Source organism: Carcharodon carcharias, chromosome 9 (assembly GCF_017639515.1).
Source record: "Carcharodon carcharias isolate sCarCar2 chromosome 9, sCarCar2.pri, whole genome shotgun sequence".
Classification (NCBI taxonomy): domain Eukaryota; kingdom Metazoa; phylum Chordata; class Chondrichthyes; order Lamniformes; family Lamnidae; genus Carcharodon; species Carcharodon carcharias.
In genome coordinates this window covers 92188371-92215295 of record NC_054475.1, presented here as the reverse complement: position 1 = coordinate 92215295, position 26925 = coordinate 92188371, and the positions used below count along the sequence as shown (strand labels likewise).

At 38.9% G+C, this 26925-nt stretch overlaps 1 protein-coding gene across 2 annotated transcripts in view; it reads right to left on the bottom strand.

The window, feature by feature from the left end:
• zgc:152774 (uncharacterized protein LOC553526 homolog) overlaps positions 1–26925 on the bottom strand; it is a 132121-nt gene that overhangs the window by 97415 nt on the left and 7781 nt on the right. For both annotated transcript variants that reach the window (XM_041194863.1, XM_041194864.1), the window contains one exon: positions 6857–6989. In XM_041194863.1, coding sequence (XP_041050797.1) covers positions 6857–6989 — 133 coding nt within the window. The remainder of the gene's footprint in view (positions 1–6856; positions 6990–26925) is intronic.

Here is a 26925-nt window from a genome sequence, read left to right as displayed (position 1 = left end):
ATGCAGGTGTAGACATCAGGGTGAAGCACTGTGAAATATTGGAGGAAATTAACACAGAAAGGAGGTACTAGCGGGTTTAGCAACCTTAAAAGTGGATAATTCTGCAGGCCTGATGAGATGCATCCCAGGCTGTTGAGGGAGGCAAGGGAAGAGATATCAGGGGCCTTGGCAGTAATTTTCAAATCCTCTCTGGCCACAGGTAAGGTGCCAGAGGACTGGAGAACTGCTAGCATTGTCCCATTATTAAAAAAGGGAGGAAGGGATAGACCAGGAAATTACAGGCCAGTCAGCCCAACCTCGGTGATTGGAAAGTTACTAGAAAGAATTCTGAGGGACAGAATATATCTGCACTTGGAGAGACAGAGATTGATCAGGGATAGTCAGCATGGATTTAAGGGAAGGTCGTGTTTGACAAATATGATCAATTTTTTTGAGGAGGTAACCAGGAGTGTTGATGAGGGTAAAGTATTTGATGTGGTCTACATGAACTTTAGCAAGACTTTTGATAAGGTTCCTGACGGCAGACTGGTCAAGAAAGTAGAGCCCATGGGATCCAGGGCAAAGTGGCATGTTGGATCCTTTAAATCTGCTGTATCACCTCTCCCCTCAAAAAACCAACCTTGACTTCACCGTCCTTGCAAATACTGTCCCATCTCTAACCTCCCTTTTCTCTACAAAGTCCTCAAACATGTTGTCATCTCCCAAATCCATTCCTATCCTTCTCAGAACTCCATGTTTGAATGCCTCCAATCAAGTTTCCACCCCTGTCAAAGTAACGAAACAGCTCTTATCGAAGTCACAAATTACATTGTGTATGACTTTGACAAAGGTAAACTATCCCTCCTCATCCTTCTCGACCTGTTTCCAGCCTTTGATACGGTTGACCACATCATCCTCCTCCAACGCCTCTTCACTGTCATCCAACTGGGTGAGACTGCTCTCACCAGGTTCCATTCTTATTTATATTCTGATTCCCCATAGAATCTATATCCATGTGCTTTCTGTTGTGCTGTACGAGAATTATTCACCGTTTGCCAGAAACCAAAATCCCAACTTGTACCTTATAAGAATTTCTCCTAGGAACAATGCAACAAGTTGTACTAATGACAGAATGCAGCTTGGCACCTGTGAATCCCCATACAGTGAATTCCTGATTTCAATCATGCAACATTTGTCAAATGAGGACCAGATACTGCCCATGGTCCAAAAGAAACAGAGGAAAGAAATTTAGGTCAATAATTCTGCAGATCGCTCTACAGGCACTGCAGCCCTTATCCAGCGTCCCAAAGGACCTGAAAACCGGCTACATTCGAAGTTGGCGGCCTGGGTAGCAATTTAAATAAAACTCCCTTATTCTTTATTTTTCATACTCTATTTTGTGTCTTATAACTATATGCCAGGCCAGGACCCAAAATCCGTAAAATCCCAAAATCTGGCACATGTCCAGTCCTGAGCTTCCTGGATACTGGGTCTGGTACCTGTACTTTACTGGGGTTATTTCACTTGCCCTATGGCTCCTAATTGGTATTTCCATGTCTCTTATACATATAAAAAAAAATCATATTCCTGTTAAAGGTCCCCAGTCCACATCATTTTTTTAAAATTCATGTACGGGATGTGGGCGTCGCTGGCTTGGCCAGCATTTATTGCCCATCCCTAATTGCTCTTGAGAAGGTGATGATGAGTTGCCTTCACAGTGCAATGAGGGAGGGAGTTCCAGGATTTTGACCCAGCAACAGCGAAGGAACGATGATATATTTCCAAGTCAGGATGGTGAGTGGCTTGAAGGGAAACTTCTAGGTGGTGGTGTTCCCATGTATCTGCTGTTGTGAATAGCAGGGATCCCAGGACAGGTTTCTATGGTATTGAATCTCTACTTGAGGTTAGGTAGGCTGCAAAAATACACCTGGAAATAAATGAAGCATCACCACTGATGGTGCCCAAACTATAGTATGAATGTACTGTATACATTATTCAATCAGTGCTTAGTATACTATATTGCAATTTAAATGACCTGTGATTTGACAAACTTTATGTTATAGTGTATGATATCATGCTGCATTCCAATGCATTTGGATGAATCATATATTTTATTTTGCTATGTTACATTGTATTTGGGACTGTTGTATACTTGTGTTCTAAAACACCAGGTTTATTCTGTTAGTTGTGGTACACAATATATGGTCTACACTGTATACTTCTGTTGTGAAACACTTTTACCTGTTGTGCATTTTGTTGGGTATGTTTTATACTGTACCACAAAGATATCTTGTGGACTCTTTCTTGACACCTGCTATTTATAACATTTATTAATGATATGGAACAAGGAAAATATAGTAGCATAATTATTATTTGCTGATGACACGAAGCTGTATGGCAGGTAGTGAGTAAAAGGATTATATTCAGAGAGACTTGGACTAATCACACAGATCGGGTCATGTAGAATCGATGAATTTCAATAGTGCCAAACATAGGGCAGTGCATATAAGTAGAGGTAACAACAAACGTGCCATTAACATGAAAAAGTCTTAACTTCTTTTGGGCCAATGGATTGCAGAATTTGCTGAAGTTCCATCTCATTGAGATACATCATCAGGGAGAACAGGAATAAAAATTCCAAGAGGCATTCACCAATGCAATTGACAATAGTGAGGTTAAAACAAGAGGGGTGAGAAAATCAAGCAAACAGTGTCACGCTAGCTACAGAAGGCTTTCCAGTGAGTCAGTAGTCACAGCCCATTGGCATTGAAAGGGCATCTGGATATGAATATAACATGATAAAGTCCTAGAACAAAAACAAAAATACCTGCAAAAAAACTCAGCAGGTCTGACAGCATCTGCAGAGAGGGATACAGTTGCCATTTCGAGTCCATATGACCCTTCATCAGAACTAAGACATATAGAAATGAGATGAAATATAAGCTGGTAGAAGGGGTGGGACAGGAGAGCTCAATAGTGGGCCAGTGATAGGTGGAGGCCAAGAGAATGCTAAAGATGTCATAGACAAAAGGATAAAGGGGTGTTGATGGTGGTGATATTATCTAAAGGATGTGCTAATGGGACATTAAGGGAAGCAAGCAGGACAAAAAGTCCTAAACTGAAATATGTCAATGAATTGTAAGATTATCTAAAGCTCAATGTCATGAGGATATATTAAGTACCTTCACATCAAGGAAAGGTGCCATTAAAAATTCAAGGAGAGATAGTTCATCCAAATTTATTTTCAAACAAAAAATAAATTTAAGGGGAAATTGAAACAAAAAGTATCGTGCATTATTGATCGATAAACGGATTTAAAATCTAAAAGATTTTTAAATAGCTTTTTTAATTGGCAGCTTTTCTCCGATTTATTTTGCCTCTCCCAGTAGAATACATGGTCAATACTTTTTTTAAATGTTCATTCTTGGTATGTGAACGTTATTAATTATGCCTCAAGTCGTTTGGTAGTATAGAACTTGAGTATTGCTGAAAAAAGAGACGTCTAAGCTATTAGTCTTGCGCTCATCAGGACATTCGCAAGAATACCAATATAAGAGAGAAAACAACATTTTATACTGTACGTGAAGACACTGCTGATTGGTTAGCAAGTGCCTTTATCATTGGGGATGCACTACTGATGGCGACTGACAGTTAACTGCCAAACATTGTTTGAAATTTAAACCAGGCAGCTTGACCCTGATCCCTCAGGGGCAGCGCCTTGATCGATGAGTCAGCAAATATTCTGTTCAGCTGAAACAGACACCAAGTATGTATGTGTTCTTTCTGTCTGTAAAGAACAGGGCCCTGTCTCTTAATATATGTAGCTTCCAAGACATGCAAATGTGCCACATTACAAGCCTGACTGACCATCTTAAATTGGTTGTCAGTGTAATTTTTAGCACATTGAGGATTATTTGGCAAATGTTGTCCAATCGCAGAATCACATCTAATGTTGGACACCGTGTTTTGAGTTTTGCAAACACGGCATGGTTGAGTACGGTGTGTACCCTGGCCGTTGCGAACAGTGGCTGGAACATCCTGTTTGATACGATCCGCCAGTCTTTGGGACGTAGGGCCTACATACCTAACATCACACTGGCACTGAAATTCACATACCACATTACTCATTCGTGAGATAGGTAGAACGTCTTTTTGACTTAACAGCAGCATCTTGTTAGTTGTGAATACCACTCATGTTGCTACTGCATAGTAGCAGTGTGAAACAGCTAGCTTCACCTGTTGCTCAAATTTTTGAGATAGCTTGCCTTCTAGGGTAATCTGAGATAGACTGGGCACTTTTCAGGGCTGAAAGTGATGGCCTTAGGCCCGATCATGAGTTTACGTGATATCCAGTGCGAAGTGATCTGATGAGGGCAGCCATTATCCTGCAGGATGCCTGTGATACGCCCTATTTCAGCATCAAGCTTGCATGATGAGCAAATAGCTCGGGCCCTATTTACTAGGCATGGAAGGGTAAGGTATCTCAAAAATTTGATAAACAGTTAAAGCTAACTGTTTCACGCTGCTACTATACAGTAAGAACATAAATAAGAACATAAGAATTAGGAGCTGGAGTAGGCCACTCGGCCCCTCAAGCCTGCCCTGCCACTCAATAAGAACATGCTGCTCCGCCCCAGGCCTCAACTCCTCTTTCATGCTAACTCCTCATGACCTTCAACTCCCTGATATTTCAAAAATCTATCTATCTCCTCTTTAAATACTTTCAGTGATCTAACCTCCACAACTCTCTGGGGTAGAGAATTCCAGACATTCACTACCCTCTAAGAGAAGAAATTCCTTTGCATCTCAGTTTTAAAATGAGTGACCCCTTGTGCTGTAACTATGTCCCCGAATTTGAGATTCCCCCACTAGTGGAAACATCTTCTCAACATCTACCCTGTGAAGCCCCCTCAGAATCTTCTACGCTTCAATAAGATCACCCCTCATTCTTCTAAATTCTAATGAATAAAGGCCTAACCTGTTTAGCCGTTCATGATAAGTCAATCTCTTCATCCCAGGAATCCGCCTAGTGAATCTCTTTTGAACTGCCTCCAATGCCAGTATATCCTTTCTTAAATACGGGGACCAAAACTGTACACAGTACTCCCGGTGCAGCCTCACCAACACCCTGTACAGTTGTAACAAGACTTCCCTATTTTTAAACTCCAGCCCCCAGCAATGCAGGCCAAAATTCCATTTGCCTTCTTAATTACTTGCTGCACCTGCATGCTAACTTTGTGTTTCATGCACAAGAACACCCAGATCCCTCTGTGCTGCACTTTTTTGGACTCTCTCTCCATTTAAATAATAGTCTGCCTTTTGATTTTTCCTACCAAAGTGCATGACCCCTCACTTTCCTACAATAAATTCCATCTGCCACAAGAGTAGCAACATAAGTGATATTCGCCACTAACAGGATGCTGCTGTCAAGCCAAAAAGACGTTCTGCCTATCACACAAATGAGTAATGTAGTATATGAGATTCAGTGCCAGTGTGATGCTAGGTATGTCGGCCAAAAAGACTGATGGATCATATCAAACGGATCGTATCAAATAGCATGTCCAAGCTGCTGTTTGCAACGGGCAGGGTACAGATCGTACACAACCAGCACATGCTTTCAAAACTCAAAACACTGTCCAATTTTGGATGTGATTCTGCGATTGGAAACATTTGCCAAATAATCCTCAATGTGTTAAGAATTATACTGACAACCAATTTAAGATTGTCAGTCAGGCTCGCAATGTGACATATTTGCATGAAGTGGAAGCTACATATATTAATACACATAGCCCGGTTCTTTGCAGACAGAAAGAACATGTACATACATTGTGCCTGTATCAGCTAAACAAAATAAGTGACAGCCATTCACTAACTCATTCTTGAGGGCAATATCTTGACCAATCAGGGTCAAGCTGCCTGGTTTAAATTTCAAACAATGCCTGGCAGTTAAGTGTCAGTCGCCATCAGTGGCATATTCTGCATGGCAATGCCACTTGCCAACCAATCAGCACTCTCTTCACATACAGTATAAATTGTTCTTTATCCCCCTTAGGTTGTTATTCTTGTGAGTGTCCTGGTGAGTGCAAGATGAAAAGCTTAGAAGTGTCTCTTTTTTTCAGCAATAATTATGCCTAGTTACCCTTGAGGTCTTCTTCTTGAACCATATGCAATCCATGTGGTAAAGATACTTTCATAATGCTGTTTGGTAGGGGGTTCCAGGATTTTGAACCAGTGATGATGAAGGAATGGTTGGTGTATGACTTGGACGGGAACATGGAGGTGATGGCACTTACATGCACCTGCTGCCTTGTCCTTTGAGCTCCTAGATGGTGAAAGTCATGGGTTTGAGAGGTGCTGGCAAAGAAGCTTTAGTGCATTGCTGAAATGCATCTTATAGATCGTGCACATTGTAGCACGGTGTGCTGGTGTTGGATGTTTGGACAGCATTTCATCACACTTCTGACTTGTGCCTTGAAGGTCATGGCTAAGCTTTGGGAGCCAGGAGTTGTATATGGGAATATCACATAGATGCAGTGGGCTGGATTGGCCTAGTGGTCTTTTCCCACCCTTTTTATATGGTTCTAGTTATTCTCACTGCCTGACATTTTCAGAAGAAGCAAGTGAAAGGATTTGGCAATATTTGAATTAACAGATGAACAGGTGTAAGAAGGAAGTTCATAATGGATTCAGAATTGTGCAGTAACATCAGAGTTCTATTCTAAGTTACATTTTACCTGTTGTGTACTTTGTTGTGCTGTTCTATACTGTACTTAGCTCACTAAATAAATTCTAAATTACATTTTGTATACTTCTTTATTTTCTTTGACAAGTATCTTAATAAAATGGAATTCATTTTGTTCATCCTTAAGCACTCTACCTCAACATTTTGTGTAGTTTAATTGGAGTCATTCCATTTCCATTATCAGTGAAGGTCAGGCACAGCTCATTTTTAATCTCAGTCACGTCAATCCACATTTGTTTGGCACACACTCCTGGATCACATGCATTATCTGGAATAGAAAAGGTTCCTATCATTAAAGCAGTTACTGGTTTCTAGCAAACAGAAAGTGGTTGAGCATTAAATTAAAACTACACTTGAATTCTCACACACATTTGCCAACTTCTCAAAAATGGTCATGAAACAGAAATCAATCAATACAGAATCATTAACTTCATATTTAAGATATTTGGAGGGAATGCATTTACGCAAGTATTTATTATACATGTTTATAATTTATATTTGAAGGACCTTGCTCATGATTCAATTAATACCAAGAGTCCCTTACATCCTAATTGAACACTTCTTCTGGCCCATATCCTGTAAATTTTGCTCACTCCCCTGAAGACTCTGGTTTGCGTTAGACATAGTTCCACAGAGGTCTGTGGTTCATGGATGCCTTATACAAGTGGTCTTTTCTCAGGTGGCAAGTGTCACCAATGAGTAAGGGTAAGTAAGAAAAAGTTGAAGGGATGGACACACCATCTGTAGTTAACTAGAAAGGTTAAAAATATTATCAAACTTAAAGAAAAAGTATATAATTGTGCAAAGATAGGTGGAAGGCCAGGACATTGGACAGAATATAAGGAACAGCAAAGGATGACTAAAAGATTAATAAGGCGGGAATAATTAGAGTACGAGAGAAAGCTAGCCAGAAATATAAAAACAGATAGTAAGAGTTTCTATAAATATTTTTAAAAGAAACGAGTTAACAAAGTGAGCGTTGGCCCTATGGAAAGTGAGTCTGGAGAATTGATAATGGAAAACAAGGAAATGGCAGATGAATTTTGCATCAGTCTACACAATTGAAGCTACAAGTAGCACTGCAAAAGCAGCTTTAAAATCAGGAAATGGAAGAGAGGGAGGAACTCAGGAAAATTATAATAACCAGAGAAGTGGTACTGAATAAACTGTTGGAGCTGCAGGCTGAGAAGTGCCTGGGTCCTAATGGACTTCGTCCAAGTGTCTTAACAGAAGTGGCCAGTGAGATGGTTGATGCATTGGTTTTAATTTTCCAAATCTCCTTAAATTCGGGGAAGGTCCCATTAGGTTGGGTAATAGCAAATGTAACTCCATTATTCAAAAAGGGAGGGAGACAGAAAGTGGAAACCATTGGCCAGTTAGCTTAACATCTGTCAAAGGGAAAATTGCAGAGTTAACATGGTTTTGTGAAAGGGAAATCGTGTTTAGCCAACTTATTGGAGTTATTTGAGGAAGTACATGTTCTGTAGATAAAGGGGAACCAGTGGATGCACTCTTACATTTCCAGAAAGCTTTTGATAAAGTACCACATCAAAGGTTATTGGGGAAAATAAAAGCTCATGGTATAGAGGGTAACATATTGACATGGATAGACAATTGGCTGGCTAACAGGAAGCAGAGAGTAGGCATAAATGGGTCTTTTTCAGGTTGGCAAGATGTAACGAGTGGTGTGCCTTAGGGATCAGTGCTGGGACCTCAAATGTTTACAATTTACATAAATGACTTAGATAAAGGGACCGAAGGAATGGTTGCTAAATTTGATGATGACACAAAGATAGGTAGGAAAGTAAATTGTGAAGAGGATGTAAGGAGGCTACAAAAAGATATAGATAGGTTAAGTGAGTGGGCAAAGATCTGGCAAATGGAATATAATGTGGGAAAATGAGAAATCATCCATTTTGGCAGGAAGAATAAAAGAAAGACATATTATTTAAATGGTGAGATTTCAGAGTTCTGCAATGCAAAGAGACATGCATATTTTAGTGCATCAATCGCAAAATGCTAGTATGCAGCTACGGCAAATAATTAGGGAAGCTAATAGAATGTTATCATTTATTGCGAGGGGAATTGAATACAAAAGTAGGGAGGTTATGCTTCAGTTATACAGAGCATTAGTGAGACCACATCTGGAGTACTGTGTACAGTATTGCTTGGCTTACTTAAGCAAGGTTATAAATCCATTGGAAGCAGTTCAGGGAAGGTTTACCAGCCTAACAGCTGGAATGGGCAGGTTGTCTTATGAGGAAAGGTTGAACAGGCTAGGCTTGTATCCACTGGAGTTTAGAAGAGTAAGAGGTGACTTGATTGAAACATATAAGATCCTGAGGGGACTTGACAGGGTGGATGTGGAGAGGATGTTTCCTCTTGTGGGAGAATCTAGAACTAGGGGTCACTTTAAAAATAAGGGGTTGCCCATTTAAAACAGAGATGAGGCAGAATTTGTTCTCTCAGAGGATCATGAGTCTTTGGAACTCTCTTCCTGAAAAGGTGGTGGAAGCAGAGTCTTTGAATATTTTTAAGGCAGAGGTGGATAGATTCTTCGTAAGCAAGTGGGTGATAGGTTATCAGGGGTAGGCGGGATGCAGATTTGAGGTTACTATTAGATCAGCCATGATCTTGTTAAATTGTAGAGCAGGTTCGAGGGGCCAAATGGCTACTCCTACTCCTTGTTTGTATGTTCATATGTATGGCAGCAGGCAATTCAATCACAAAGGATTTCACAGCAGAGGGCAATCCTATTGTCATTGAATGATTACACATTTCCTGCAGATGCGAGTCTCCTGGTTGATTTTTCAATTCCCCATCACAGAAATGTCAAGACCCAAGGTGATGCTCCAATTGTTGCTGTCTGATATGAGAAAATTCAGCAAAGGCTTGAATTAGGGATCCATTGATACTTATGTCCTCAAATATGTTCGCAAAGTACAGGAGGTGGTTATTCCAGCAGTTTTATGGCAGGTGGCACTAGGAAAACATGTTTCAATCCACTCCTTGCCTTACTTTAACTTTTGTTAATTTTTTTTCTGGTAATTTCAGAGCTGGAGTTACTTCATAGCTAGCTATATAGTTGTGATGCTGTTGATTAGAGACTAAAAGTAAAATTAGAAAATGCTGTGCATAGCGGATTTGCTGGAATCCAGAGATAGAAAAGACAAGTCAAATTTCTAAGTTGAAACTACCCCAACTCTTCTTCTCATCTCACCTTGTGAAAAAACTTCATTCTTTTCTCCTCCTGTTTCTGTGAAAACTGTTCCAATGCACTTCTAGAACTAGAGCCTTTGAAACTTCATTTTTCCTTAGCTGAGTGAGTTCTTGAGCAAACTTTTTTCTCTTGGTTGACAGAGCTCCTGACCAACTCTGCACCCTTTCTCCTATTTCCATTTTCATCCCTTTGACTTCCAATTACAAAAATGATCTGGTTCTTTATGGTTACATCTTTCATCCCATTATCTTCTAAATTTGCAAGAATACTCATTACCATTTTTGCTGGCCACAATATGATCCAAACACTATGGAAATGTTTCCACCCTCTTTCTGCTTTTGTTCTCAGAACAGTTGGTTCTGCGATATTGTTATACGCTTCCATCAGTCTAACTGCTATCTACCTTCCCTACACAACAATAATCAGAGACCGTGTCTCATTTATGAAACATTTACTTCTTCCCAAGCCATTGCCAAGGCCCCAAATACTCCATGTAAAGCATCAATTTCCATAGACTTCCTCCAAATCAGCAAGGTATTTGCTGCTCATGGTATGGTTACATTATATTGCAGAGACAAAATGAAGTCTGGGTAACCGAACGTCTGTCCATCTGCAAGTGCTATCCTGACCTACTTCAGCCTGATCATTTCAATTCCCCTCTCATCATCATTTTAACTTTAACCTCCTATATTCTCCCAACTAAGTTCAATGCAAACTTCAGAAACAGTATGTTGTTCGTGTTCTGCAGCTCCCTGAACACTGACTTCAACAATTTTATGTCTTAGCCATATCCCTCACTGTCTTTCCTTTTTCTTCCAATACTTTAGAACATTTTTTCTGCTTCCCTTGCCCTTCCATTGCGTTAATTTTTTTTGTTCTTTTAAAGTCTTTTCATGACTCATTGAGGTGATCTTTGAATACCATTCACCAGTTTTATCAGCTCTTTCCAACTTTTAAAAAAACATTAACTACATCTCTATGTTAATTTGGAAGAAAGTAACCTCTCGGCCCCTCATTCCTCCAGAATATCAATTCTACTATACCCTACAACGCAGCAGCTAGCTGTCTCTTAAATGAGTTCTATGTCCTGGGCTTAACCGCTTTTCCTGAAAACCTTTTCTAGCTGTTCATCACCCTTTCTGTAAAAATGTATGGTCTCTGTCTTTCATTACGTGAACATGTGTCTTCATCTTAACAGGGCAGCAGGATAAGAAGAATTATTTCGGATTTATTTTCTCTATCCCATTAAGGATCTTACACATCTCCATAAGATTCCTTAAGACAATGTTTTGAGAAAAAAAACAAGATTACAAGATAACTACAGATGAGAAAGACAATTTGGCCCATCTTAATTCATCCATCCAGGATGTCCTGAAGCATATCCCAACATTGCAACATTTAATAGTTTTTTTTAAAATGATGCCTGGGGTGTCACTACCACTATTCCATTTTGTGAGATCACTCTATGCATGACAAAAACAATTTCCTGATATAATTTACCTAATACCTTTTACTATTAAAACTGTCACCCCATTGTTCTATTTGCTTGGCAAATTCACCTCACAATTACAAACTTACATCTAAGAAACCGCTCAGATATCTGCTTTCAAAGTCGAAAAGATGAAGTTTCTCCAGTCTTTCCTCATAACTTAAACCTCTAAGATTGCAGGTCAGTCTTAAGGCTCTTTGCATTATTTCCAACAATTGAATTACTTCTATCTCAGTGACTACAAGTGGACACAGTATTCGGGATGCAGAATGGCCAGAACATCACAGTTTGATCATGACTGCCTCCAATTTATATTGTACTGCTTTGGCTATCTAGTTGTTTTTTATTGACTTTGTTGATTGCTGATCTGGATTGTTTGGACAAGAGGAAGAAAGACTACTCAGACTCATAGCTCTCTTTCTACTTCGCCTTTCATTATTTCAACACCATCCATGGGATTATGCATTTTGATCATTTTTACTTGTGTAGTATTTACCATTTGTCTGCATTAAATTTCATCTGCCATTGTTGCTACTTACATGTTTTGTCCACTTAGTCTGTCATTTCAGAGGTGCCTTTTCAAATTGCACTGCTCCTCCTAATTTAGTACAATCTATAAATTTGATCCAACTGACTCATGTAAATTAGGAACAGTAACAAGCCCAAGATCAAACTCTGTGGCATCCCACTTAGTAGTTCTGTTACCCCAAAGTAATACATCTAGAAAGCATCTCTTGTTTTTCACCCATCAGCCAATTTCTTATTTGTACTCAAGATATACTTTTAATGCCTGCAGCTTTGAGATTTTTTGTTGGAGGTTTTGAAATGCCTTCTGGAAGTCTAGGTACAAAATATCGTAGGGTTTACCAAAGTGCACCTAGGATGTTAACTCCTCAAAGTCAAAGAGATTAGTTAAGTAGGATCTTTCTCTGAGGGATCCATGCTGACCAATATTAGATTGTTTAAACAATAACTTATTTAAGTTTTCATTTGATAATGGATTCCATTATATTACATGAGAATGAAGCAGGTCTGTGGTTGTCTGTTCAATTTGTCACTCTAATGGAATAGAGGCACCACTGTGGCCTATTTCTAAGTTACGAATATTTCCCTAGTGCCCACTGACTCCCTCATAATGCCTGCCAGTGTCTCCCAAATCTCCATCCAAGTCTCCTTTAAGCCCAGTTTAATCAAGCTTCATCCTCAGCTCTTTGCTGACACCAGAAAATAAACCTTATTGCTCACTGTTATATTATCTCTGCATGGTTTCTGTAAATCCCAGTAATCAGATATGTATGCATTACACCAATTGTGACTTGACTAAAGCTCTGTATGATTTCAGCATTAACTTCCAGGTCATGACCTCATTTGATAAGGCTGCATAACCAAGCAGCTTATTTGTTTTTATTGCTACCTAACACTAAGTATGCTAGTTCACTATTTCAGTATATTAAAATCTGCTAATTTAATGACTATGCTTTAACTTTCCAATTTAAGGAATTTTATATATACAAGGAAAAGGATATCCAAGGCACGCCAATCAATACTTTTCCCCAAGACAATTTAATTGTTTTTATCTCAAACAAAAACAAAAATTGCTGGAAAAAACAATTTCTGTTTTTGTTTCAGATTTCCAGCATCCGCAGTATTTTGCTTTTATCTAATTGTTTTTATGGCTACTGTCTCCTTCCTGCCCTTTGGCTACATACAAATCCAGGATAGCCATTGACCTTAGTCTGTAAAGTCTCTCATGCATTTACATTAGTAAAACTCTTTTAGAAGTTAAGCTACATTACATATGGTGTCTTCCTTCTAATAAGTTGAAATGTCACTTTAAAAACATCTACAAAGCTGACGAGGCAAAATCTAACCTTTCTAAAGCTGTGCTGGCTATTACTTATTCAGTTAATTTCATAAAAGCAGAATACTGCAGATGCTGGAAATTTAAAATAAAAACAAAATGCTGGGAAAACTCAGCAGGTCTGACAGCATCTGAGGAGAGGGAAACAGAGTTAATGTTTCGAGTCCATATGCCTCTTCTTCACTGAAGAATCATCATACAGACTCGAAATGTTAACAGCTTCTCTCTCCACAGATGCTGCCAGACCTAAGTTTTTCCAGTATTTTCTGTTTTTATGTTAATTTCATACTTGCGTTTTTTCTGCTCATTGATTCTATTGTTTTTTGATTATTGAGAGTAGCCTAATGAGCCTTTAGGTACAAGAACAAATTTATTGTCTTTTTGAAGGTGTGAACAACATTTGCCAATTTTCAATCTGTTGGAGCCTCTGTCAAGTGCATCATAAAACTCCTTCCTTGTTCCTCTGAAATCTCCAGGGCATTGTTAATTGCGTAATTGACTTTTAGCATCTGAAGTCTATCTAAATTCACTGCTTCATTAATATCAAAGTTCAAGAGCACAATATGTGAAGGATACTGGATGTTATGTATTATTATTGGAGGCGAGTAGCATTGAAAGAAAGAATGATTTGCATTAATTATAGTGCCTATCACAGCCTCAGCATGTCCCAAAGTGTTTTACAACCAATGAAATATTTCTTGAAGTGTAGTCACTGTTGTAATGTAGAAAACATGACAGCCAATTTGCGCACAGCAAGTTCCCACAAAAGCAACATGATAACGGCCAGATAATGTTTTTCTGAAACAAAAACAGAAACAGAAATACCTGGAAAAACTCAGCAGGTCTGGCAGCATCGGCAGGGAAGAGCACAGTTGACATTTCGAGTCCTCATGACCCTTCAACAGAACTGTTTTTCTGATGTGGCTTCAATATCGCCTTTGTAGCTCGGTTTCAAATTTTGCTTTATAACACTACTATGAAGTTGCTTGGGATGTTTACTACAGTGTTATATAAATACAACATGTTGCTATTGATTTATAGATAAATATTGGCCAGGACACCAAGAATATCTTCTCTGTTCTTTTTCAAAATAATGCCAGGGGAGCTTTTATGTCCACCTGGCAGGGCAGATGGGATGTGAGTTTAATGTTTCATCCAAATGACAGCACCTCCATCAGTATAGCACTACCTCAGTACTGCAGTGGAGTGTCAGCCTAAATTTTTGTGATAAAGTCTCTACATTGGGATTTGAGCGTTCTGATTCAGAGGCGAGAATGCTTTCAACCAAGCCATAGCTGACATTGTAGTAATGATGCTAAACAAGCAATTCAGAGATAGAGTTCAAATCTCACTATGGCAGATTAAGCTGAATTCAATACATTTGATAATTTGTGGCCTAGCGGTAGCAAAACAGTTCCAATGAAAATTGATGGATAGTTGGAAGAACCCAACTGGTTCACTTATGTCTTCAGGGATGGGAACCTCCAATCCTACTTGCACTAGTTTAGATGTGGCTTCGAGTTCTATCTAATATCAGTGACTTTTAATGTCTTCTCATGTAGCGTAGGGTCGGAATGCCTTCCAATTGGGAAATTTATGGAACATAATTTCAAACCCATGGACATTTTGATCTCATGACTGGAACTATAAAATACAACAGCCAAGCTGCAGTCAGCAGAGATTGGCAGCATGGGGTTCATTCAGACATTTAGTAAAAAAACAGACTCTCATCAAAAGGGTTTGGACATTGACTGACTGCTATCAAGGAACAATGGTACCAGGGAAACGCCATTACCTGCCATTGACTAATGCAGTCAAGAAGTCTGATTACCCAATACAATGACACAAAGGACATATCAATACAATACACTCAAGGACTTATGCAATTAAGGTCTGAACCAGAGGCAATAGTATTGCAAATAGGATCAGTCAAATCCTCATTAACTTTGGAGGCAGGGTGCTGTTACTGTGCCACCTCTAACAGCAGGAGAATCGCTCATACAGTGAGAATTGATAATATTCATCTGGGAACATCTTCCATGGAAAATCCCGTATTGTTTCAACCAGCAGGAGCTGATGACATTTGTCTGGTCTTTGCGTGGAATCAACTAAATGGAAGTATATTTTCACATGTCTGACCTAAATCATTGTATTAAAAAAAAGAGCACACCTGAGTATCTGTGCTGCGTCAGGAGGAGGGTCAGGGCTGGTCACCTTGACTCAGGCCTAGTTTCACACTGGACAGACCAGCCGCTTTGGGGGTTGTAAGTTTCAGTCAAATCGTAGTGATACTGATCTGAGTTTTGTGAAGGTTTGGGGTGAAAATTTGATGTTTTTTGCCAGTAACTTGTAACTTGTTTCAGCCATATCTTGGTGATATTAGTCTGAGGGTTTTTTCTTAACATTTCAGGGCAAGACGTAGTGTTTTACCTATATTTTTGTAAGTTTAAACCAAGTCATGGGGACTTCGTGTGGAGTTAACATTTTTGTAAGTTTAAACCCGAGTCGTGGTGACTTCGTGTCAGATACTGGGAACGGGTTGTTTTAAATTTTGGGCTTTTGTACTGTGAGGTTGTGGGTGATTCAGTAAAGCAATTGTGAATTATCAGAAGAAACTTGTCTCACTGGTCATTCTGTTCAAGCCATACAAATGTGAATCTGGTGCAATGACCTTATGTGTGGGGAGGGTCTCTGTGGTCTGACTATTCAATGGCCACTGAGCTATTCAAATTTACAAGGTGGTGACTTCTCGGAGCAATACCAAGTGTACAATAAATGTGACTTTGCTATATCCCCCAAATCCTGAGCACAATTTTCTCTGCTTAAAAACCTCCAATTAATTATCATTTGTAATGTTAATTCCATAAGTTGTTATAATGAAATAAAAAATTATTTTCTGGAGAACTTTTTTCATTATTGTAAAACTTTTATTAAAAACATAAAGACATACAGTAAAAACAATCTTTAACAACAAAAAATTACATTTATAAATGTCTTTAATATAGTGAAACATCCCAAGGCATTCCACAGGTTCAAATTCAGATGAAAATGGACACCCAGTCAAAGAAGGATATATTAGCACAGACAGCTATAAGCTTGGTCAAAGAAAGAAGGCTTCAAAGGAATGAATAAATGAGAAGAAGTGGAGAAGTTTAGGGAGGGCATTCCAAGCTTTGCGAATATAGGTGGTTGAAAGCACAGCCACCAACAATAGGAAGTCAGAATTGGGACAATGCAGGATTCTCAGATGGTCAGATAGCTGTAAGTGGGGCATGCTTGAAGCTATGGACAGATTTGCACATGAGGATGACAATTTTAATGTCAAGATGTTTTTTTATTCATTCATGGGTTGTGGGCGTCATTAGCTCAGCCAGCATTTACTGCCTACCCCCAATTGCCCTTGTTCAAAGGGCATTTAATAATCAACCACATTGTTGGTTGAGCCAGCAAGGTGACTGAAGGCCACCGTCTCCCAGGAGCCAATGTGCAGTAGCAATTGTCTGTTGAGATGATTTTGGTGAGGGGTAACACATGTATTAGAAATAAATGGAGGCCAAGGATAAATACATGGGACACTCCAGAGGTACTGGAAAAGGGGTTGGAAAAGAAACCACTGCAGGAGATTCTTTGTGACCATGACTGGGTGGGTAAAAGCAGTCCACTCAGCTAGACATCAGAGGAGAGGCACTGGAAGAGGATGTTGTGGTTAAGTGTATCAAAGGCTGCAGATAGATCAAGGAGGATGAGGAAGGATAGAGCACCACAATCAGTCACAGTCACCTGAATTGTAACTTGGATTAGAGCCATTTCAGTGCTGTGGCAGGGGCAAAACCCAATTAGAGAGATTCAAATGTGGAGGTGCAGTAAAGATGGGCAGGGATTTGGGAGGCAACATATTCAAGGACTTTAGAGAGGAAAGGAATGTTGGAGAGAGGCAGTAAGTTTACAAGGATAGAAGGGTCAAAGATTTTTTTTTAAAAAATGATATGGCAGAATATTTGAAAGGAAAGAGGACAGTACCTGAGGGGAGGTTTACTGTCCTCTTTCCTTTAGCTAGTGTGGGGACCACAGAGGGAATTTGGCTGGCCATCTGTTTAATGGGAATGGGGTCAAGAGCAGCAAGTGAGTCTTGTGGACAAGGTGAACTTGGAGAGGTCATCTGACAATGCTAGTAGAAAACTACCAAAATATCCAATGGACAAACTTCAAGGTTAGACTAGGTTAGGCTATAGGCTAACAATATGTTCATGAGTGGTAAAATTGAATGACACTCCATTACATGCTCAGTGCTTTTATACAGCGTGGGAACAGAATGCCATTTGGGTATATCACTCAGTGCCTGCTCATGGCAATGTTAAAAATATCAAATTACATTGTCTATCACTTGGTTGATACAGAATATGGTGCAAATCTGAACTAATTCCTGTGGAGTGTAGAGGATGTTGAATAGGCCTCTCAGCTTTTCAGCTTAAAAGAATAAAGTGTTCTTAGATCAAGCATCACTAAAGACCCCACTTGACTATATATTCTACACCTGTTCCAGGACTCAGGAAATTGACATCATCAAAAGCACTCACTTCAAATCAGCTTGCATTGATCTGTTCTGCAATGAACAGTCCAGCTCTTTTGAAGCTATTATTAAAGGTGTTATAGCAGGGCACTTCGAAAAATTCAAAGCAGTTAGGCAGAGTCAACATGGTTTTGTAAAAGGGAAATCAGATTTAACCAACTTATTGGAGTTCTTTGAAAGAGTCACATGTGCTGTTGATAAAGGGGAACCGGTAGATGTACTGTACTTAGATTTCCAGAAGGCAGATGGTAAAGTGCCACATCAAACATTATTGCAGAAAATAAAAGCTCAAGGTGTAGGCGGCAATATATTGGCATGGATAGAATATTGGCTAGCTAACAGGAAACGGGGAGTAGGCATAAATGGGTCTTTTTCTGATTGGCAGCATGTGATAAGTGGTGTGCCACAGGGATCAATGCTGGGGCCTCAACCTTTTACAATTTATATAAATGACTTATGTGAAGGGACCAAAGGAATGGTTGCTAAATCTGATGATGACACAAAGATAGGTAGGAAAGTAAATTATGAAGAGGATGTAAGGAGGCTACAAAGTGACATAGATAGGTTGAGTGGGAAAAGATCTGGCAAATGGAGTATAATGTGAGTAAATGTGATATCGTTCATTTTGGCAGGAAGAATCAAAATTAAAATTATCTAAATAGTGAGAAATTGGAGAGCTCTGAGATTCAGAGGGATCTGTGTGTCCTAGTGCATGAATCACAAAAAGTTAGTGTGCAGGTACAGCAGGTAATTAGGAAAGCTAATAGAATGTTACCATTTCTTGTGAGGAAAATTGATTAGGGAGATTATGCTTCAGTTATACAGGACATTGGTGAGACCACATCTGGGGCAGTGTGTACAGTTCTAGTATCCTTATTCAAAGAAAGATGTTAATGCATTAGAAGCAGTTCAGAGAAGGTTTACTAGACTAATACCAGGAATAGGCAGGTTGTCCCTGGAGGAAAGGCTGGACAGGTTAGCTTTGTATCGACTGGAATTTAGCAGAGTAAGAGGTGACTTAATTGAAATCTTTAAGATTCTGAGGGGTCTTGACAGGGTGGATGTGGAGAAGATGTTTCATCTTGTGGGAGAGTCTAGAACCAGGAGTCGCTATTTAAAGATAAGGGGTCACTCAGTTAAGACAGAGATGAGAAGAATTTTTTTCTCTCAGAAGGTTGAGAGTCTTTGGAACTCTCTTCCTCAAAAGGCAGTGGAAGCAGACTTTCTGAATATTTTTAAGGCAAAGCTAGATAGATCCTTGATTAACAAAGGGGTAAAAGGTGGTCGGGGTAGGCAGGAGTGTGGGGTTGAGGTTACATTCAGATCAGCCATGATCTTATTGAATGGTAGAGCAGGCTTGAGGGACTGAGTGGCCTACTCCTGCTCCTAATTCGTATGTTCGTAGTTTGAGTGTTGCCCAGAAATTCCTGGTATTTAAATGCCTTAAGACGTAGGAGAAAGTGTATTTCTAATTTAAAGCTTTTTATTAATGTTGATAATTTTCACTAATTTGCATTAGCAATGTTCTCACCCCTAATATGTCCCTTTCTTGTTTAGGACCTGTTCCAAAGTAGGAATCGTAACTTTCCTTCAGAATTTCACTATATCTGTAAGGACCTGGCCTGCTTTAAATCCCAATGATTTTTATAATTCCAATTAAAAATACAATTCAAGCGGGCAATTTTTTTTTTACATCTGCAGAATTTTTAAAAAGCTTAATTTGTAAACTGGAATTCAAGATTTGGTTTTCAAGATTTTTGATCGTGTATTCCACAGGCATGTTTTCAACAGATTGCGTCATAATAATGTATTTCTCTCTACAGTTGAGCAATTTCTTGTTCAAAGTTTAGTATTGTTGAAAAATACAACCTAAACATTTTTCTCAGGTAAATAACAGTTGCACCATTTCCCCTTGTGATTCTGATCCCTTGTTATGATGGTCATATCAGATGATGTGACAGGAAAAGAATGCAAGACAAACTAATATTTTGAAAATTACACAGTGTCACATCACAGAACAGGAAGGAAAACTGCAACATGCTGATTTTTACCAATATAACTGCGACACACTTCTGGAACTGTACTTATTACAAAACAGTTCCTTTTTACTCAGGCGCAGCTCAACTGTCCTGACTTGATGCCGTTTGGAACTGACCGAAACTAGTAACCTTCAGCCCTTTGTACTCTAACTGGTGTAGTTATTATAGTTTGCATAAAAGATGGGATCATAATCTATCCCTCCAAATATAGAAAAAACCCTTAAGCTTCAAAACAGAAAAATCATTACTGAACTTAAGCATTGCTGAAAAAAGACATGTCTAAGCTTTTTGTCTTGCAATCATTAGGACACTCGCAAGAATACCAATATATAGGGGGAAAACAACAATTATCCTATATGTGAAGAGAGTGCTGATTGGTTGGCAAGTGGCATTGCCATGGAAAATGCACCATTGATGGTGACTGACAGTTAACTGCCAAGCATTGTTTGAAATTTAAACCAGACAGCTTGATCCTGATTGGTCAAGGCATTGCCCTGAGGAATGAGTCAGCAAATGGCTATCACTTGTTTTGTTTAGCTGAAACAGGCGAAGTGTATGTATATGTTCTTTCTGTCTGCAAAGAACATGGCTCTGTGTATTAACATATGTAGGTTCCAGTACACGCAAATGCGCCACATTGCAAGCCCAACTGACAATCTCAAATTGGTTGTCAGCGTAATTCCTAGCAAATGTTGTCCAACCGCAGAATCATATCCAATGTTGGACACTGTTTGAGTTTTGCAAGCACGGGCTGGTTGAGTACGGTCTGCCCATTGCGAACAGGGACTGGGATGTGCCATTTGATACAATCCACTAGTCTTTGGGACGTATGGCCGACAGACCGAGCATCACACTGGCACTGAAGTTCATAGACCACATTACTAATTTGTGTGATAGGCGAAACGTCTTTTTGGCTTAACGGCACCATCCTGTTAGTGGCGAATACCACTCATGTTGCTACTGCATAGTAGCATTATAGGAAAATGAATTTTGGACAATAGGCTTAATGTTATGCCAATTTGCCTCTTGTGTGCTACTTTTAACTGATCACCTGATTATAATCATCAGTGATAATTTCAGGCCTATCACTTCACTCTACTGATGTACAACTCAAAATACCCTCTCCAGACACAATCTGTACCAGGATAGGGAATATCTGTAATCTAACTGTATTTCTGGGTGCCAATCATAGTTCAGTAGATTAATATAAAAATATTTAACATTCCCAACATATTCCTTTCAAATATTAAAAATGAGACCTGCAGTGCAGCTGCAAGAATATTTTTATATACATGCACAATTGTGCTTTACCAAAACCTGCTGACAAGTGATAATTTAAAAATCGTATATATTTTCAACCAGGCCTGGAGGTTGCTTGATGCAAGGCAGTGCAGCAGGCTCTTGCAGTAATTATCTGTCTACTCTCAGATGAGCACATCTGAAATACAGAAAATAACCTGATCCGAGAAAACTGGCTAGGTGTGCAGTCCAGGCGCAGATAAAAAGGGTGGTTTGCTAGCATTTTGCTGAAAAGGAGATCCCAGCCCGAACTTTTCAGTACACAATAAACATCAAGAGTTTTTGAAGAGTTGATTTTAATAGCAGCACTAATTAAGCAAACCTTTTCGAAGTGCAAGAACACTTGTGCTCAAATGTGTCTGATTCAAAAACCTGTGAAATAATCTCAATAAAAATAATAGGGTACTGTAATTTCTGTTAGTAAAGCAGAGATCTGTTGGGGTTTGTAGTCCAAAGGCTTATTCAAAATGACAGCTTTTAAGGGAGGCCTTAAAAATAGGAAAGAGAGATAGACAGACAGAGGAGATTAGGGAGGGATTTGAGAGCAATGGGCCTACACAGTTGAGGGGATGGACACCAATGGATGTACATGCATTAAAGGCCAGTGTCATAAGAAGCTGTTTTGGGGTGGGGTCATAATGCTGGAGGAGACTTTTGATGGGGAGTGTTGAATAGATAATGGAATACAAGAATGAGAATTTTACATTTATGGCATTGGCGACTCAGCTAATGTAGGTCAGCAAGAACCAAAGGTTATAGGTGAATGGGATCTGGTAAGGGATAGGATTCGGCAGATATTTTGATGAGCTTAAGTTTACAGTCGATGGAGGATGGGCATTGAAATAGTCAAGTATGGGGGTTAAAAATGGGCTGAGGCAGGGGAAGAAAATACGATGTAGGTGGAAGCCTTTGTGGTGGAGAATAAGGACTAAACTAGTCATATAACTCAGGTTAGTGACTGAACTGTGGAACTCCCTAACACAAAAAATGCAAAACCACTTGCTCAAACCACTTGGATTAACTGCTTTCCAATGTTATACTGACATTCGGAGGGCCTCCTACCTCATTTAAAATGGTATGGATGCAGGATTTGTAAAAAATGTTTTGCTCACGCTCACGAAGACCACTTGTGCACAAAGAAGCGCAAATCAGAATAGCCTGCCATATGAGCACAGCTGTATTTTTAGATGCAATAAACCTCAGATATTTGAGTTTTTCCAGGTAATTCTGTTTTTGTTTTGGATTTCCAGCATCTGCAGTTTTTTGTTTTTATCTCAGATATTTGTTGCTTGGTTTTTAAATTACCATCAAAATTGCAACATCTGATTAAATCTGGTACTGAAATTACTGAGAGAATCTTCCTAAAATATTGTTTCCCAATAATCAACTAAATCAATAAATCTGCAATAATTACATTATGATTCTTAGCCCTGCTGCGTGTCAACATTCATTGCTGCTGCAAAAGCAGCAAATTTGAATCATGTATAAAACTGTAATACTACATACTGCAAAAAAAGGCACTAGTGAATGATTATCAAGCTGCAATATCATCCAGTGTGCAAATGACATGACTGGAGAGCTATAACTCTCGTTTGGAGTTTCACCAATACCTTGATTGATAAAAGAACTGCATGGTGTACTATTGAGCAATATCTTGGAAAAGTCTAGGGTTCAAACACAGACATGTCCTCAGCCAGAGAAGCCATCAGTACAAAACAGTTACCTAATTCAGGTGCACACTTACATGTAAGCCCAGTAACTATCAGCAAGCTATTCAACTATAAGATCGCCACATCCAGCTTTATCCTATCCTCACTTTTAACTATTGAAGAATGAAAAGTGACGTGATTGTTCCAAAATGATTCAGGAACTATACTGTCACGCGTATGTATACATGTATACCAGATGCCACATCATTCACTACTGCACTTCAGTCAGTGTACTAAAACAACAACGTATCTTTCCACAGCACATGGTGAGATCTGGAAAAATCTACTTGATATCAGCTCCAGCATTTGTGTGGTAAAAGTTTGATTATTTTAGACTTCTGGGTACCACAGGACATGTCAGTGTCATTTACAATATTAATAGGATTCAATAGAGTAGATACAGATATTTCCTCTGGTTAGGGAATCAAAAATGAGAAGATATAACCCAGGCCATTGGGAAGGAAATCATGAAGCATTTTCAATCAAATAGTGGAAATCTGGAAATTTTTCTCGTAAAAGATTGTAGATGCTGAGTCAATTGGAACTTTCAAGAGTGAGGTCAATAAATTTTTGTTAGGTAAGTATATCAAAGGATATAGCTCTAAAGCAGATAAACAAGAGTTGAGGCTCAGATCAGCCAAGTCCTAATTGGATGGTATAACAGGTTTGAGGGGCTCAGCAGTCTGCTCCGAGTTCTTTGCTCACCCAATGTTTGCAGGTAAGCACTCTTGCATGGATAACAATTAGGAGGGAGAATCCAGGTTATTTTCTCTCCCAGACTACATCACAGCTAAGTCAGAAATCAAACCTACAGCTTACCAGATCTGCATGTCTGTATAAAGTAAGTAAAGTTTGTCATCAATACAACAGAAAAGCTGCCATTTTTATCTTTATTATTAGTAATCATATAACTGAAGAATATCAAGATGATTTAAAGTAAAAGAGACTCTCATCTTATAGAGAAAACTAATAGTACCCAACATTTCATTTAACATATTCACAGGAATATCAATTTTTGGTAAGAATTTCTATACCACTCAATGTCCTGGAGCAACTACTTTTGAAAAGACAAAGGGCTACAACTTTAGACAGCCCCTAGGGCTACATGAAGCCAGAAAACCCTCCAGAACAGCTTAGATCAATCTGGAACTGAAGCCCTTTTTTTTCTCTCCTTAATAGTGTTGTGGCCATGCATCAAGAAATACCTGGCAAGTGGTTAACATTAAAAATGTAGCTAATATTAAAATTGAAGTTTCAAAATAAAATCAAGATTCTCCAAAGGCTAATTCTTTATTTAAAAAAATGCTGGGAAATATTTTGACAGAAAAATACTTTCTTTCCTCATTAAAGATTAATGTTAACTTGTAATAGTTTACAAATTAGCTGACAGTCTAGATTTGCAATTGAGTTTCAAGTCTCTAAGCTCCATCTATGCAGTAAGCAATTGAATGACTACATTCTCTAACCTGGCGACAAACCCTCTAATTGATTACTTGGCATCAAGTAATAGCATGACAAGGATCACAGTGACATGTTACAGCAAACTCAAGCCTGCTAAAACAGCAATGGGTATAAGGAGTAAGTTAAGAAATACCCTAAATTGTTGCCCACATAACTCCAATTATAGATGGCCAGGTATCCAAGTGGATTACAAATTATTGTTTTTAAAAAAATTAAACATAATGTTTTGGCCTTAGTCAACCAAAGAATCCTGCTTCCAGGAATAGAAAGCTTAATACTTATTCTGTCCTTTGTAAGTGCAGCAAAGTCACCATGAGTTGGCTGGATCCATAGACTTGAATTAATAAACAGAAATTTAATTAGAAATATTGGGTTAACAGTCAGTTTTCATAATCTAATTGCTGAGAAGAGTCATTAGGTGACTCTGATGCAGCCAAAATAATTGTTGCATTCAGTATGAATTGCAGGAGAAATTGTGAGAAAACATTGAAATCCACTCTAAGGATAGCTCGATTAATTCCAAAGAAGAAATGATCTCTACCTCCCTGTAATTGTAGTTACTTAGGTAATAACTTGAAGCTTTTAGCTAACTTGTAATCCATTCTGTCTGCTGTTTTTGCAGCCCTGTATCTGCTACTATTTAACAGGTTAGCTCATTATCTTCCTCAACTCCAAAGCCATCAAGTGGAAGAACAGTCTTATCGTTTGTCCTTTTACTTACTCCTCTAAAATAATTCTACATGACCTAAAAAATACTGACTATACTTTGCAAATTTATTTTTAAACAAAATTGTCTAAGGAAGCATTGTATTCATTGATATGAAGAGAAATACTATCTCCTATTCAGTGTTAAATTACAATGATATTGTAATGATATTCATCGGTAGGAAAAAATACAAAGCAGACCTGATTTAATTTTTATGGTTAATTGTGGCATTTCTGACTGGAGCTGATTAAAATGGAAATGATTTTAGCTCAGCACAAAAAAAAACTACTGCTTCAGTATTACAGTTCATGAAACTCACCCCATCCCCTCTATTATTTTCTTGTAAATGCATTCACCCACCTGTTATTATTCCTTATGAAAAACTGGAGAAATCAAGACAAACAAGACTTAGTTCCAAGAACAGTAATATCTGTAATACAGTTAGGGGGGGTTCACTGTACTCCCACTCCCGTGACCCTTTACTACTCCTTCTATCTAGTCTGTCAGCTGTGAAATCTTGATAGAGTTTAAATTCAGTACTTGATTCCTTATTCCAAACAAGAGACAAGGATGTGAGATCCCTACATTATTGCACTGTTTAGGTTAAGTTCCATGAGACAATAAGCTGTATGCTACAAATACACCGTACAACCTCCAACCTGTACACAAATATTGACACAATGCTTGTGTCCTGCATTGTGCCGTATTGTATTTAAGATTAGTATTCAATGAAGTGTTACAAGGTTTGTGGTCAATGTGCACTGAAGTGTTACCGGATGTAGGTCAGTGGATTCAGAGGTGCTCTTCCTATTTCTACTTTGAGATGTTAAGGGGTTAGCTGTGTGTTTACAAATGTAAGAAATATCATCTATATATATGTACAGAAGTGTTAAAAGTTTGGACTGCAGTTAGATGAATTACAGATAGCTGAGGTCAGACCGGTGCCAGAGTTCATTGTACATTAGCTTCTGGGCAATATTATAAATTGTCTGTAAACTGCTGGAACGTTTCCTTTCAAAGTGGCTTTCACACTGTTCTTTTAATTTATATTCCGGGAAGCTTGCATTTGGGAGCCAGCCACCAGCATTAATGTTGTTACATCTGCTTTCTGTAGTCTAGCAGCAGATAAAATTGTGTATATTTAAAAAATTGACAGCTTTTTAAAAAAGTTATACCAGAATAATCTTCCTCCCTGCCTTGCACTATGTTAACATAAGTAGGGAAAGCATCCCTCAGTGGCTCAATTGAAAACAAAGGACTTGAGTAATTCCACAGGTCTGGGATCCATTTCACAGCCAATCACCTCTGCGATCCAGATAAAGTGGTGGATTTGGATTTCCAAGCTTGCAGAGTGGCTACCTGTGGGCAGGCAGCATTGGAGTACCTCTCAAATAAGTAACTATTCCAATGCCCTCCTGGCTTCTCAAGCAACTTTTCAAATGTTCTCTTGGCTCCCTCCTCACCACCCCCCAACCATTAAACCTTCCATAAACTTGAGCACATGCTCTCTTGCTGCCTGTACCCTAACTCACACCAAATTCCAGTCCCATCATCCCTGTGCTCACTGAACTACCCTAGCTCTTGGTACGGCAATGCCTCAATTTTATTCTCATCTTTGTTTTCAAATTCCTCCATTGCCTTGCTTCTTCACATCTCCAAAATCTCCTCCAACCCTTAGAAATCTCTGCATCCCTCCAAATCTAGCCTCTTGCGCGTCCCAACTTTCTTTGTTTCACTATTGGTACTGATACCTTCAGCTGCCTAGGCTTTAAACTCTGGAATTCACTCCCTAAACCTCGCTGTCTCGCTACATTTTTCTCCTCCTTTAAGATGTACATTAAAGCCTACCA